This window comes from Diadema antillarum, unplaced genomic scaffold (assembly GCF_040938485.1).
Source record: "Diadema antillarum isolate AM-2024a unplaced genomic scaffold, OU_Dant_1.0 scf00000038, whole genome shotgun sequence".
In the NCBI taxonomy this organism is placed as follows: Eukaryota; Metazoa; Echinodermata; class Echinoidea; order Diadematoida; family Diadematidae; genus Diadema; species Diadema antillarum.
In genome coordinates this window covers 3866180-3883595 of record NW_027270927.1, presented here as the reverse complement: position 1 = coordinate 3883595, position 17416 = coordinate 3866180, and the positions used below count along the sequence as shown (strand labels likewise).

General features: G+C 38.9%; 1 protein-coding gene across 2 annotated transcripts in view; it reads left to right on the top strand.

Annotated features, from left to right (window-relative positions):
• Positions 1-17416, top strand: part of LOC139710487 (uncharacterized) — a 49101-nt gene that overhangs the window by 16107 nt on the left and 15578 nt on the right. For both annotated transcript variants that reach the window (XM_071622412.1, XM_071622404.1), the window contains exons 2-3: positions 14573-14742; positions 16184-16334. In XM_071622412.1, coding sequence (XP_071478513.1) covers positions 14573-14742; positions 16184-16334 — 321 coding nt within the window. The remainder of the gene's footprint in view (positions 1-14572; positions 14743-16183; positions 16335-17416) is intronic.

Sequence of the window (17416 nt, the reverse complement as noted above, 5' to 3'; positions counted from 1 at the left end):
CGACAACTTATCTGTCATAGACTCAGAGGGTCCCTGGTTCGGTCTTGTGTCATATTGCAGTTCACTGTACAAGTACAAAAATCTCATCAAATATAATAGGAACAAATCTTCTTTCCCATAAAACCATACATGCCATGGGAAAGGCAGGGAGCTAAGAAGGTAAAGGAGATGATGATGATGTTTTTGATAATGATGATGGTGATGGTGGTGGTGGTGGTGGTGATAATAATGATGATGCAAATGACGAAGACGCGTGGATGGAGGAAGAGATAGATGGGACAAAAAGAAGTAAATGAAAAGGAAGAAAAAAAAAGGGAGCAAACAAGGAGATGAACGTTGTAGTGTTGTAGAGGAAAACCAGACTCCGTTTCCATATACAGCTCATCGCGGGGCTTCGATCATTCATCCTATACGAGTTTTTACGTGTTTATATCCAGAAACACTTAATCAACAGAAAAAAACATTTTCTATCTTGGAGCAAATATGATGGTATTCGAGAAATCATATCTTGTTTCATTATCGTATCAGCTAACATAAATTTACTTTCTTATATATCCAAAAACACCTAGTCGAAAGAAAAAATGTGCATTTCTTGACACTGAGCAAATGTAAAGACATTGTGTTTCATCGTCATAGTTTAAGATATATACCTAGAATTTGAAACAAATTGTCCATATGAAACTGGAAGGATTATAGGCTTACCGATGAGTTTCATTTCCTTGGTGATGAGTTCCGTTTCTTGATAATGTTTTTAAACGGTCCCATAAGCAACACGGAAAAGCAATGCAGATGAGGAATGGAACATACAAACATGACACATGACCATTTCTAATAATTGTATTAATCTTATCTTTCATCCTCTTCTGGCGACTTGAACTATAAGGCATTGTGATTGTTAAAGACTCTTAAGACAGGGGTCATTTCTCTATCTATCTGTCGTTCTTTCTCTCTTTTTTTCTTTCTCTCCCCCTTCTCTCTCTCTCTCTCTCTCTCTCTCTCTCTCTTTAACATAGATATGAGCTCTTCTTCCTGCAGTATACGATGTTGGGAAAATTTAAAGTGAAAGGCGCGAGTTAAGCTGAACTCTGCGTTCTAGAAAGTTGCTATTTTTAATACACTGTTCATAATATAGTTAAGTTTCTCCACGTTTGCGCCCACTATTAAGATATCAGTGCCATCTGCTGTCAGGAGCTAACCTTCTGCATGTTGAAAAAGAAAGAAAATGTGGATGACGTGGATCAATGATTTCATTAGTTGAACCCCAATTTCCATCAACCTAATTCCCCGTGTTGTTAATGACGCCCAAGGAGTTTACTCTTCACCCGCCACGCTCCGTCACCATTTTTAGCTCACCTGAGCCAAAGGCTCAAGTGAGCTATTGCGATCGCCCTTCGTCCGGCGTCCGTCGTCCGTCGTCCGTCGTCCGTCGTCCGTCGTCCGTCGTCCGTCGTGCGTCGTGCGTCGTGCGTAAACTTTTTACATTTTCATCTTCTTCTTGAAAACCCCAAGACCGATTTTCATCAAACTTGGCAGGTAGCATCCCTAGGGGGTTAGGAACTCAATTTGTTAAAATGGGCACCATGACCCACCCAGGGGGCCCCCAGGGGGGCCCAAACCCCCCAAAATTAAGGAATCTTTAAAAATCTTCTTCTCTAGAACCAGAAGTGATAGAGCTAAGTTAATACTATGAGTTAGTTCATTGATGACTGTAGTTTCAAGTTTGTTCATGGCAGAATCAGGGATGCCCCCCTTGGGACCCAGGGGAGGGGGGTGGGGAGGGGTTCTAATGGGGCCTAAATTGTACATTTTCATCTTCTTCTTGAGAACCCCATGACCCATTTTCACCGAACTTGGCAGGTAGCATCCCTAGGGGGTTAGGAACTCAATTTGTTAAAATGGGCACCATGCCCCAACCAGGGGGCCCCAGGGGACCCCCAGGGGGCCCAAATCCCCCAAAATTAAGGAATCTTTAAAAATCTTCTTCTCTAGAACCAGAAGTGATGGAGCTAAGTTAATACTATGAGTTAGTACATTGATGACTGCAGTTTCAAGTTTGTTCATGGCAGAATCAGGGGTGCCCCCCTTGGGACCCAGGGGAGGGAGGTGAGGAGGGGTTCTAATGGGGCCTAAATTGTACATTTTTATCTTCTTTTTTAGAACCCCATGACATTTTTTCACCAAACTTGGCAGGTAGCATCCCTAAGGGGTTAGGATCTCAATTTGTTAAAATGGGCACCATGTCCCACCCAGGGGGCCCCCAGGGGGGCCCAAACCCCCCAAATGAAGGAATCGTTAAAAATTTAATCAGAAGTTATACAGCTAAGATAATACTATGAGTGAGTACATTAATGACTGTAGTTTCGAGTTTGTTCATAGGAGATCCAGGGGTGCCCCTCTTGGGGGCAGGGGTGGGGGGTTGGTTAGGAAGGTCCAAATGGGGGCCTGAATCGTACATTGTCATCTTCTTCCTGAAAACCTCATGATAGATTTTCGTCAAACTTGGCAGGTAGCATCCTTAGGGGGTCAGGATCTCAATTTATCAAAATGGGCACCATGCCCCACCCAGAGGGCCCCAGGGGGCCCCCAATTCCCCAAATTAAGGAATCTTTAAAAATTTGGGCCCTTATTGTACATTTTCATCTTCTACTTCAGAATGCCTGGTCAAATTTTGGTAGAGCTGTGAATAATTTAGATTAGTGACTGCGTGAAAGGTGAACTTGCGATACTCAGGTGAGCGCTAGACCCGCGGGTCTCTTGTTGTGAATGCAATCTCTGTAACACTGCACCACACCATGAACAGGCCTTGCTCTATAGGAAATGATGGTGAGCCATGATTGTGGTAGCGATGGGTAATATTGATTTTTGTTTTGATGATAGTTATGATATATCGTATCTATATAGTGCGTAATAATCATCATTAATCCTGCATGTTTTTGATAGTCGTCTGAATATGTCGACAAAATAGTAAGTCGGTTAAAGTGATGGTATAGCTTTTTGCAAGACAAGTCGAAACCACAGAGCATACAATTCTACGAGGAATTTAAAGTTTATTTGATGCAAATCAGTTTTGAAGTGGCTGAGATATCCAAAACCCAAGTGGTTTTGATAGAAGTCGGGCCCACCTTTTATTCGGACCACTTTGTTTTACTTTGTTTTTGTTGTGTTTTTTTATCTCAGCCATTTCATCACCGATTTCAATCAAATAAACTTTAAATACCTCTTAGAATTGTGTGTTCTTTAATGTTTCATACAAGTGGTTTTAAATTACCTCGCAAAAAGCTAAAACCTGAATCCCCTTCGAAACTGAAACTATACTATCCCTTTCCACGGCAACTACTACTGCGGACAGTGTCAGCAAGTCTGCGTTGAGCCTTTGCCTACCTCGTATCTTGGCTGCCCTATATGAAAGACCCAATAATTCCCCTCTGAGAGAAAGATATAGGAGAGAGGAAGAGAAAGCTGGAGAGACAGAGGAGGGGGAAGAGAGGGGGAAGAGGGGGAGAAAATAAAGGGCGAAGGGAGGGATAAAAAGAAAGATAAGATGGTGCTGGATGCCTGCGCTCCAGCCAGTCCACTCATCAGGGGGTATGTCAACATCATGTTCTCTGTCGAAAAATGTTTCAACTCTTGACTCCGCGTGGCGGAAATGAAGAATTAACCCCTTCAATCCCCAGCGTCTCTGCCCGAACCTCCCTTGCCTGTTTACTTTTATTGATTTAAAGTCTGAAGCCTGGCTGAAGGCTTATAGTCCGGGATAAATACGGTAATCACATGATCACCGCAGTATATTGGACGGAATATCAGCAGAAGTGATGTTCTTGTAAAAACGCTCAAAGTGTCTTGCGTAAACGTGTAATCCGTCGGGCGAACTTGCAGATGAAAAAAAGTGCTTATTTTTTTCATGCTGTCTAATCCATCCTAAACCCGGTTCTCATAAATGCAATTTTCTGTATACGGTAACATATAACTTACAGCTGAGACATAAGCAAATAAGCAAACATAATTATATGAAAATCGTCGAACACAGAGGCAGACATAAAAACAACGTAGAAATTCTCCGAAGGGAATTAAAATAATGTAGTCATTATTTTGTAGATTGTTTCATTTTGCTGTAGAGTTATTAACATTTTGTTCACCTTCTTATTGAAAAAAAGGAGTACAACATACACCTTCCTTCTCGTGAGTTTATAGGAATAGATCATTCCATCAAATATAAATGTGCCTATTATAGTCCCGTTGGAATTGGCGTCTATTTCATTTGAATAGTACCTGTTGTTGTAGTTTTGTTCCTCTAACAAAATGGAAATGTGGCGATAGGCGACGGTTTGTTTTGAACATGCGACTTGAATTACATGAAAATTGTTACATAGAAAACCTAATGCTTTGCTCTTGCATACTGCGTTTGCTAGCATTAGTCAAGATGTTCCAAGGTCCTTCTTGCAGAAAACACTAGCCATGCTAGATGTTGTGTGGGTGTAGGCCAGTTTGCTTCTTCCTATGTTGGCCGTAGAATGGAGTATGTTGTGCTTTCGGGATATTGAACTCTCTTGGAAAAAGAAATAATGAAGAGAGGAGAAAATAGGGTCAAATGTCATTCTGATACAAGGAAAGTGACAGATTCTTTTGCCTTTTTCCTCTGTTGATTTCTCTTGGGCAACCCCTTGCGAACCGTACCATATTATCATGGCAGAGATTACACCGAATATTCAGATATATACAAAATGAGACAATGCAAAATGGCATATGGTCGAACATTTGACACTTGTTTCATTCTCTTTTTTAGATTTTGTACGTAGTCCCTTTCTAAGCCTATCTGCATAATAATAAATAATACTAACGTTGAGATTAATGAGAATAATGCATTTTCTCGGTGACCTTCAGCTCGATAGTTTGATAGTCGTTACAAACTGATTTATGTTACTTTAGCGTGACGTTTGCAACCTGTGTCGTTACTGGTCTTCAAAATACTATTATATTAGTAGGTTGAAGTGATGTATCTATGGCGCAGAATACTTCTTGCTGATACAAACTCACGGTCGCTCGAATATATAGTGTCTATCTTGGTGTAAGGGTCCTTGGGGAAATAATGATAATAATAGTTCAAGATCAAGTTCAAGTTCAAGGTTGTTCTATTTTTATCCATCTCAACATAATCACTAACATATTCTCAGAATGCTTTCTCATGTGCATTCCATTTTTCATCATTACAGTTGTGTACTTTGTGCTGATTTGTATAGCATATGAATGTAACAATACCTTGCGTTAACGGTTTTTGATATGTATGTCATGTGTTTTTTATCCTTGTGGAATGATGGAAACAAATGAAATGAAAACGTTCATGAAAATTGCGCTGTATGAATTAATGTACTACTATTACTACTACTAACTACTACTACTACTAATAATAATAATAATAATAATAAAGGTAATAATTATAATAATGATAATAATTATGATACTGATAATAATAATCATAATCATAATAATCATAAGAAGAAGAAGAACAACAACAACAACCACAATGATAATGATATCATTGTTACTCTTATTGTTATTATCATTGTTATTATCATTGTCATTATTGTTGTCATTATTATTATTATTATTATTATTATTATTATTATTATTATTATCAATTCAATTCAGTTCAATCATAGTTTATTTCCAATCAACGAAAATCAAAAAACATAATGCAAATTTCCAATCAACGAAAATCAAAACATAGTACAAAGTATACATGTCGTGAAATTATATTGTTCAAACATTTGCAAAAGATTCATGTAGTATCCGAGATAGATTATATAACAACATATTATATTTATATATATATATATACAATAATCAGGAGGAACAATACATATATACTTCGTGGGCGTGCGGAAAATAGATTCGATTATGGAAAATAGTTGATCCACTAAAATCATCATCATCATCATCACTATCATTATGATAGTTATTATCATCATTACCTTCTGTAGTGAAAGCAGTGTTATCCCACGTATTTCTTGCATCGTCATGACCCCAGTTTTACAGCTACATAGGTAACCATGCTTTCATGATGTTACCCGTGAGAGGAGCGGGGTATTGTCTGAGATGGGTTGTAGCATCTTCTTCAAGGTTGTGCGAACCCTATCGCAAGATTCGATATCGGGAACCCCTATGCAATCCAGAGTCATATCCCGTAGGCCACCATGCGCCCACATCTATGATTCAGCAGCTTCCCCCTCCCCCTTCTACCTACCCCTCTTCCTCCCCCCCCCCCCCCCCCCCCCCCCTCTGCCTGCCTGTCTGTCTGTCTGTCTGTCTGTTTCAAGAACCACTTCATGCAGGTATATTATAGATCCCGCAGTTTGTGGCCGAAGATCGGAATGCATTTTATACTACATCAGTAACGATTACTGTATGCTCTTGATCTTGGTACGATTAACGGTCACATAGACGGTATGGCGTAAATCCGTCTTGTCTTGATTTGGACCAGTCCCTCTGGGGGCTTCGAAATGCGGAAGTAGACATTCCATCATCCGTTTTCAATTGCAAATCAGTTGGCCGTCTCAGCCTTCGATGGCGATTTTGTTTTTTACGCTCATCAGAAAAAGGCGAAGGATTCTGAGGTGAAATCCTCCCCAGAGTATTTAGACAAAATATGACGGGGATTTGTCATAACTTCCACTTGCCTGGTAACGGATGTTTCTCTAGTGTACTATGACAAAAACTTGAGATCGCATGAACACCCTTGAACACATGCCTTGTAAGGCGAAAGCGCAGTTCGTCACGCTGAATAACAAACAGCTTGTAATTGGAGTTTTCACAGTGGTCTGATTAGTGACATTTCATTTGACAGCTGTGGACAGATGATATCGAAGACGTACAGCGTCTCATTTATCCCACTATTATACTGCTCCTCAGCTTTTAGGTAGACAAATTCTTCCCATTTCTATCTTTCCTGTGTTATGAAAAGACAAACAAACATACAAACAAAAACCTGACCACATTAAACGATAATATGAGGTGGATAGTCTTTCCTTTTTTAGGGGGGGGGGGTAAATCTTTTGATGTGTTACGTTTAGTTATTAAAAGTCAGCACCACACAATGCTTGAGTTTGCCAATGGTTTAACATAAGATCAACAATTTGGTGGAAGTTTCAGATGCGAAACAAGAAACTTATGTTATTACCTCACGTCTATGTTTCCTCCTTTTAATTGTGATATGGGTTGTAATCACCCACGCTCATACTAGCTGAGGTGGCATCATTAACTTATAGCACTTTGATTGAGACAATCATGTTTTTGGTCGACGATGTAGCAACTACATCCACTTTCATGTAAAAAAAAAACAACTACAACACAACAGAATTTAATTGGTCGAAGGGCACAAATAGTCTCGCTTTTTCATTTCATGTAACAGCATTGCCACAAGGGGAAATTCAGTGCATTTTTATGTGTGGCAGATTTTAAAGGTCCCTGCAGTCAAAAATGTATGTTGACCTCCATTGATTCCTTTTTGGTCTGTACATAATGAAATCACCAAACACTTCATAAAAGTATCAAATTCTTAAACATTTTTTATTATTTTTTCTGCACTCTGTTAAGGCACACCTCTCAAATATGCCCAGGATATGTTTATTCATATTCCTGCTGGGACATTCTGTAACACCTTGAGCTGAACAATAGACACAGCTATGTGCCTTACCATTCATTGCTATGTCAAAAATTGTCAGAAACATTTGCATAAAAAAGAACACGTGATGCTGTTGTGAGTAAGTGCAGGTGGTAAATAGCCATGAATGGAAAGGCACATAACTGTGTCTATTGTTCAGCTCAAGTGTTACAGGAGGATGACCTTATAAGGCCATGGCCTCATCGATCACCTCTTCTGAATAGACCGTTTCTGTAATGTATTAGAGAATTAATGGATGTTTCTTTTCCAACAGAGTAGCATGGACGTAATAATGAATGGACTTTCACTGTTTTATAAGTACGAGATCCGCCACCACCTGACTATGCGCACCTCAATGAGTATATACAGGTGTCTCGAAAATGATGATTACATAATCATGCATCATCACTGACAAAAGAATTGTTTCTCTAATTTCGGTCTTATTTGTCTGATGCGCCTTATCAGACTGAAACGTCTTTGAATAAACGCCAGAGAAGCAGCAAACATCAGAACATGACTGTTCTTGTTTCATTGGATTGGGAATTACCGATTCGCTCGTTATCGCTCACACTTATGACCTTGCCTAATAGTAAGACAAATACATCCTCTTCCCTTACTATCTGTTTTTACTCCGGAAAATGTGCGGAAAAGGAGGAAAATGAGATATAGATCATGATCAATTAGCTAAAAACTTGGCTTCTTCTTCAAAAATACCTGCATTTCGCAAATGAAAATGTCTGAGCGGTGATATACCAATACAAACTGAGTTTCAGAGAGACATGGGAAAATACACTTTAAAGGGAACACAAATCCAAAGAGCAATGTGGACTGAGTGCGAGCAACAACATTAGCAGAACACATCAGTGAAAGTTTGAGGAAAATCGCACAATCGATGCAAAAGTTATGAATCTTTTAAGTTTGGTGTTGGAACCGCTGGATGAGGAGACTACTAGAGGTTATGACGTATGAGTGGACAACAATACAAAGAAAATATGAAGGAAATTCAACAAAAATCAACTCTTCTAGCATTATGAAAGAGTACTTGACTAAACGCTTTCAGAAAGCAGGGGGAATAATTGCTACCCTTAACACATGTTAGTATCAAGTCGATGGAATATGTAATTTTCATGAAAAATTAATTTGTGTGAAATTTTTTTTATATTTTATTTATATTGTTGTCCACTCATTCGTCATAATCTCTAGTAGTCTCCTCATCCAGCGGTTCCAACACCAAAACTTTAAAAATTCATAACTTTTGCATCGATTGTCCGATTTTCTTCAAACTTTCACTGATGTGTTCTACTAATATTGCTGCTTTCACTCAATCCACATTGCTTTTTGGGTTTACCTTCCCTTTAAGTTCCACAACTTTCGTATTTCGAGGTGCGATTTTCATGAACTGTGTACCAATCCGTTCTTTTCAGTTAAAATCCTTTCAGCCGAGTTAACTCGAGCGCAGCAATTGGCGCAGAATATAGATAACACTTAAGATCTTTTGTTATAGCGCTTGCTGTTCCACTCAAAGCGGTATTATGTGGACAATTATTACTACTTCTCGCAGACAAAGCAGCTCAGGCTATTTTCACCCTTATGATTCATACAATCTCCAAGTGAAGTGACAGTAAAGTAACATTTTCCAGACATCATGAAGATGGTATTTCCCTACCTCCGTTTTTGCTGGCAGATTGCGAGTCATTGACGACCCGATTAAGTGGTAACTGATATTGGTTGAAAGCATACAGCAGATCTTTCAGTCCTGGCGTGCCTGGTAGGGCCTACATCCAAGTAACGGCGACACTCAGTGTATTTGGATAGACCAGGGAATTGGGAAGTGTCCACCTCCCTGGATAGACAAACATGGGTCAATTACAAGTTTAGTCTGGCGGTGTTCTGCTCACATCTCCTAGCTTTGCGAAGAGCTGGGCAAAGGTGTAAGATTTCTAGACAAGGAATAGGAACCCTCGAGATGTGTGTTTATTATACACGTAGACACATGTACAAAATCATTAACTTACTTAAACACAAAATTAACTGACACGAAAAGAAACTAAAAAAACGTCAAAAATTAAATTAATTCAACAAAACACATACACTCGTCGGCCGTGGGAAATATGGTTTATATACTCTCGTATATGGTAAATAGCTGAATGTTTCCAATAGGGAAGATCTCGCCCCGTATGTAGCTACATGTACATATGCCAGAGTCATCAAGGCACAGACGGCGGATGAAGGAGTCATCTCGCTGGGCCTATTTAGACCGGGATCACCCCGACAAGAGTATGATCATCGTGGGATGCTGCTTGTGTCTGCTGCACTTTCTTTCGCAGGCAGGCACGTGGATAGTTTATTACAAGGGTGATGTACGTGTGTGCGTGTGTATGTGTGTAAGTGTCCTTTTCGATGCTAGGGAATATTGGCTGAAGTGATAGCTCCGTGTTATATAGCACAATGTAAGTATGCTGCATTACTATATATGGTTTTGAAGAAAAAAAAAGAGAGAGGAGAGAGAGAGAACATGTCAACTAATTGAGGACCTGGAAATCGTGTTTTTCTAGCAAAAGATGGAAAAAGCTTGAAAAAGATGTAATCATGCAACAAAAAAAAAACATGATATCGTGAAGAATAGTGGAAGGAAATGAATACTGAAGAAGACATGAATGAAAGACACTTGATCGAAGTTGACTTTTGTATGCATGCAATTCTTGGTCGTAAAAAAGACAGACATCATGAAGCTGGAAAAATATGACGTAATGAAGACGAATGCTGAAAATCAAATGGAATGATGGCATTATTAAAAAAAAAGACTTACTGGACAAGCCTCAAGACTACATAAACCTGATCAAATGCAGAGTATATAGGAGAAAGAAATAATAACACATGCATGTTTGTAGGTTGGTGCTAGAATGAAGAGTGAAAGGAAACAGATCTATTGAAAGGAAACGATGTTAAAGAACTCTTATCACCCAGGGCCTACATCGAGAGTTCGAGGAAATGGTTTGGCTGTCCCCAAGGCCCGACCAGCTCAAGAACATGATTCCTGGAATAATAGATAATGTCTTCAGGCAACATGGTCCGTACGCATATTCTTTGTTGAGATAAAAGACATTCTAGGTCGGATGTAGATGAGACCAGAAGACGGATGGAAAATATTTTGACAAGCTGGAATTTGTAAGATAAATAGCACAGTTGAAAACTGCATATGCGTATTGATAGTTGACAGAAATGATGGCTTTCAGGGGAAAAAAGTTTCGGTTATATACTCTGAAAAAACAATAATGATAAGTCTGTGTGTAACAATGGATGAGTAGTGAGGTGACGAAATCATCACTTCATTTTAATCAATTTCATACAGCACACAGGTGGTTGAGACGAAAATGGAATGGTATTGCATTTGAAATCCACGTTCTTGCACAACTATAAGCATCCGCTGATCTGTGTTTCTTCCTATCGTCTTTTCGCCGATGCCTTTACTAGTGCCATTCCACGCAATGTTAAGATTGTCTTGAATAAGATACAGTAAAATCAGAGACACAGATTGATTCCATTGTGATCAAAATTGGTCCCAGGAGTTAGTATGAACTTTAAATGTTCTCACAAATTCACGATTCGATGATATCAGTCGCAACCACCTGTTCAAGCAACTCTCCACGAGGTTTTCCTTTCGTGCAGTAAAATCAAGGATTTAATGTTAGTATATCAGTGGTGTCATATAACTGCAACCTTGTGATAACTTAGCAACGATTATTCTTTTATGGGTAAACAGATTGGATTTACGACATTATCGACCATCGGCATGCTTTTAACAATATATATATATATATATATATATATATATATATATATATATATATATATGTTTGCAAACAAAATAAGAAACTTATGAATTGATGACATCATTCCTGCCAATCTGAATGTAAGCCAAAACCAAGGGGAAAGTTTAAATTCAATAACCTTCTAATTCAAAAGTAAGATTATGATGACACATCTACCATTCTATGATCACCTGAAACATGGTTTTGGAGTTGCACTTGAAAGCTATTTCAAGATCATTTTGGAAGCGGAAAGTATACAGACAATTTACATGGAGACAACATTGTACGTGTAAAGACCCAACCCTGGGGCAAAACACTCATAAAAACACGCTAGTTCCGGTGGCCTTTTTTCTTTCAAAAAACAAAAACAAAAACAAAACAAGATAAAACAAAACAACCGACGAAACATTGAGAGTTTCTTCCTCTCTGGCTACTATCTATCTTTCCGGGATGTTTCCCCCGGAACTTTTCTTCGTGTTTTCAGTTGTTGAACTGTAATAGCTGGAGTAAGGTTAAAAAAAAATAACTCAGTAAACTTTACAACAATCAGACAAAATTGATAAAAAATAATGAATTTTAAACTTTCGTTGTCACTTAAAGGCAAAAAATAATGTAGAATATTAAAGTTTATGTTGCCTTGAAACAATTATGTCAGTTAAAATCACGCAATCAAAAATAAAGACGTCTAGCACTCACATGCAAATTGAATTTGTTTTGTTGTATTCAGTTATAGGGTTATGCAAACAATGTGTTTAGTAACTACAGTGTATTTTCGAGATTCTGTCATAATAGGTTACAATGGTTTTTGACCTTGTATGCATTTTCTGTTCAAGGGGAACTCCCATATTTCGATGTTTCAGTGTATCAGTTGGATGAACAATATCATAGATTATACGGAGGGAATGATGATACAAAGGGGAAATAGAGAGAAATAATTCTAAAGAGCAACGTATTTGTTTCAGCGTCCGACAATTTGTATCATATTTTATTGTGTGTATAAAAGGGTTTTATACCCTTCACTTTGCCGTTCATTCTGAACTGTAAACCTCCAACAAATGCAAGGCTAAAGCGTGGTATTATATCACCATAGCAACTCGAAAGCAAGTGGATACCCAGGCTTTTGTCTCTATGGGAACCATACCAATCGATACATGAACAATGTGGAAGTATCAAATTACGAGGAAGCGAAAATCTCTTGCACAACACATGAAAGTATACTGTTCTGGCAGATATACAATAATCTATTGACCGCTTACACAGATATCAAAATCTGTCGTCACGATAAGTGTGACTATATTGTATACTTTACCGGTCCAGCCCACATCTGACAGGTGCACCGATTTGAAACCTGCCTACCCCCCCCCCCCCCCCCCCCCCCCCCTCGCCCCCCCCCCCCAAAAAAAAAAAAGTTCTGATACACAGGTCCATATATCTATCATATTCAGTTCACTTTCTCTCTACAACTTTCGGGGCATTCAGCGGCTTTTAGGAAACATAATAACATGCCACTGAATCTGGTTACGATGTGTGTATTCTTCGTGTGAGATTAAGAGGAATGAACTCGCTATCATTCTCGTGTATAAGGTGGCATATAAATAATTACTGTCAGCATTTGTTCAAATCATTTTGACTTAAAAAACGTAAGTAAAGCTCACCGACAAAAGCAAGCGTAAAAATCATATCAAAATTATATTAGATCATCATAAATGCCAGCACATTGTCCCTTGCCATAGTCGTTAACATAATCACTAGTATCTAAATTTTATGATTTATGTTATTCATTGCACGAGGCCTTCATGCCTTAATGACTGTGGAGAGAAAATTAAAGAACAGAAAATTTTCATTTAGATGGCTGTCGCAACCAACAAATCGCCGTTTAATACAGAGCTCAGGGTTCTTGATTCAGAGCATGACTTACGCGTTACCATGGAGATAAACATTTCCAACAGTGTGTGAATCATGTGACAGGCATCGCCCCCTGCTTCCCCATCTTTGTTCACGCGTGGCTTCAAGGAGCTTTAAAGATGTGCTTGCTATATTGCTAGCGGCACTTGCCCTCGAATTGATGCTACCCATTTTGACACATACCTCAGAAACCACTGGCATTACTCTGGCTGCAGTCGTGTCAAATGTAGAGTCCAATAATCCAACGTGGTGGTTCACCATCAGTCGTGACTAAATCCTCCAGTAGTAGAGAATCGCGAAGAGAATGGGTTGCAGTGGGGATGGGGGAGGGGGCGCACCGTACGATTTTTGGAAAATAAAAGAAATAAAATAACAAATAGAAAAGGACTCGTGAGCCCCCGTCCCTCAACCCTTTGAAATATATCAAAAAGAAACCATCTTTGTCAGTGGTCAGGGCCCTGAAACTCCCCTTTTCCCCCCTTGTCACCCGATGAAACCCGAAAGTGGCAAGAGAATCGGGGAAAATGTACGGTAGCCTTTTTTTTTCTTCACTGTATGCCCCCAAACATAGTTATAATAAAGGTACTCGAGTGTGGCATATATGGCTTGATTGTATGAAAGTGATTGTATCTTTAGGTTAGAGAAAGCAAGCAATACATTTTGAATGTTAGTGATCAAACAACATAGCTAGATATTATCGTAGATACGGACATCATACAAATTGACCTTGCCGGCTCACAGAACATTCCTCTGCAATTTCCGGCATCAATCCCTCAGATAAGTTTCTCCATTTATGGACGCTATCAATAATTGACCAAAAGTATTCCTAGAACTTATCTCCTCACAATAAATCATGCCGAATTATCGATGATTTTGCAGACGTGTAGATTGTACCTGCGCATACGAACTTGTTCATGATTGAAGATTCCTAACTTGTCAAATGCAGTTCAGGGACTTGGTGTTTGTGTATGTTTGAAAATAGCTATCTAACAGCATACAAAGTTTACAAGACATTATGACTGATTGATTCAGAGATTAGTTCTTCGCCTAGTTCCAATTCAAGTAATTATGTGGTTGCAGCCTTACGTCGAATATTCCACATGAAGTATTATATTCTGTTAATGTCACATCATAGCATCCATTCTCAGTGAGTGTTTGATAACGTGACAATACTTAATTTTTTTGCCCCAATTCACAGGTTGTTCCACTCGCGAGTGGGGACACTATGGTCCAGGTTACGCTGCTAACCTACACCAACCCGTCCAGTCGCCTTCAGTCCGGTGGGTGCTGTGACCAAAGCCGAGCAGGGGAAACATGCCGAGACAAATGCGACAACCGCTACCAGCTCTGTGTCGACCAAATGAATCCGTACGTATCCAGGATGTGCCTTTGTTAATTTGTTTGTTTGTTTGTTTGCCCTATCATTACCACGTGCCCACTAATACACCTTGGTCGAGAGGGACATGTTTAGGTGAAACATCTTGTCCAAGGACGTAGACACTTGACGGGATTCGAACTCCGGACTTCCGATTGAAAATTAAAGAGTCTTATCCACTATGCCACAGTGCCCTGTGCATCTGGGTATATTTATAAACGTAGAGTCATGGCAAATTGGAAGTGACTATTATTCAACGCGCAAATTCTTATAAAAGAGAAAATATTTTTAAAGAAAGTTATCATGAGGCTAGAGGATGTGTTGAGAACGTTGAGAATAATGATATGGAATAAAGGAGCGTCTTCTTATCTATGTTTTTTTTTTTTTTTTTCAGGAGACAGTTTGTGTCAGTTAATGCTTGCCAGTCGTTCCATAGTTCAAGACTTCCATAATGTTAACTGTCACATTCCCGTATAGATTTGCACAGGAAATCTCGTGAAAGGAAATCGTCAGGCCAGTTGAAATGTTTCAAGTTGGCAAAATGCCGTGTGTATCGCATTGACCCCATGACCTCTCCATTGACATGATTGTATGAATATCACTCATCGTTCCATCGTTTACTCCCTATAGCCCTGATTTAGCATGAACGTGAGCATGGCACTATCATGTTTGCATAAGTCTCGAACTAAAGTAAGGTATCATTAAACAGTGATTATCCCTTTTGAGCATCCAGGTGATCTGTGTTTTAAGAGAATTAAAACACAGATATAAAAAGGAAATAAAAGGGCTCGTATATGTGACGAATTCAACACTAAGTAATGCAAACGGCACTGCGGAAAATCGGTCACACGGTTATTTTCGATGAACAAAAAAAAAAAATGAAAATACCGTGAGATTTGCTCGTGTGTCCATTATGTATTTTGTTTTCGTGACTCTGTTTTCTTGAAGGGTTTACCTCAGAAAGAAGGTCGGTATGCAACGAAGTCCTAGGGCACAAAGGTTGCCCTTGAAATTTACGTTGAATCTGACAGATCTTAAAAGACAAAACCACAATAATGTTCGACTGTTTTCATCGATTGTACTGCTCGTTGTAATCATTCATTTCTGTTTCGTGCAGAAATACCCCCCCCCCCCAACAAAAACATCTTACTAGTTCGTGTTAAATGCATATGATTATAATTTTGGGAAGTGATTTGTGATAATGATACAATGCATCAAATTTTGCCGACACTGATAAATTTTACTATCCTGACTGTATTATTGAAAACGGAATACAGAAATAAAACTGAACTGAACTGAAGGAAGTTGAATTTCCCGAATTTCAGCTACGAGTGCATCTAATTTTCGTCAAGTCTTCCCATACAAACCAGGTTAGAGCCCCATTGGAACATGAAAAACCTCAATGTCATATTTTTTACCCTCTTCCTCATGCAGTAACTTCGACATGTCTCCCTGCGAGTTCTTCACAGCGAACATTTCCAAACTGGTGGACGACAGTGACAGCGTGACCTTTCCGGCAACATTGCCGACCGTAGAGGGCGGTGCACTGGAAAATCCTTTCTCTTTCTTCATTCCAGGACCCTGGGTAAGTAGACAGTGGTGAGAAGATGTCCTGGGCCCTGTTTCATAAAGCTGTTCGTAAAGTTACGAACAACTAACTTACAAGCGACTGGTGATCAGTTCTGATGTGCTATACTTATCAGAATTCCAATAATTCAGCGCAAGAACTGATCGCCAGTCGCTCGTAAGTTGTTCGTAACTTTACGAACAGCTTTATGAAACAGGGCCCTGTACTCATAATACGTAGAATGTTCATATGATAATTTAATTTCCCTTCGATAACAACGAAAATGCGGACTTTGAAAAATAAAAAAATGAAAATGCTTCTAATACCTTTGAAGATAATCTATTTGAAATACTACACGCAACCTCTCCAGTTGATAAACGTGACGTACATTGTAGTTACTCTGTGATACATGTATAACACTTTTTGACTGAATATAATTTCACATTCTAATCAAGAACTTTGAATCATATCATTGGGTACACGTCTTCTCTTAAAGACCGGGGCAATACTTGGCATGTGATCAAGGTTGCTTGCCGTAGAACCATGCGTAACACCTACCCACTAGAGTATTGATTCAAAAGACTCATCTGTTAATAGTATGCATCACATTAAATCGTGCTAAATTGTATGAGTGAAATAATTAATGTGTAATCACCACATACTATACTATACTATACTATACTATACTATACTATACTATACTATACTATACTATACTTAACAAATCTAGTTGTATATCATAAAAGCTATCAATGATAGGCTCCTTAGAATCCTTCAAAATATAATTTGTCAACATTTTTCGCGGTGATTCTAATTAAAGATATTATTGTGTACTATGACTTCTCATAACCAGTGAGGATTTTTGTTTCGATGCCATAATAATCATCGCGAAGAAATCACTCATAATATGGGTCTATATGCACCATATGTGTATTTAAGTTTGCAGGCTGTCATAGGGAACATGACATGTTGTAAGATGTAACAAAGAGGAACGAATCAAACGGCTGTATAGTATTAACACATTCCCAAATCAGATCCCACCGACCTTGGCACTACCGCGTTGTTGCTGGTACATCCTTTTTCCTCATCGGGGCATATAT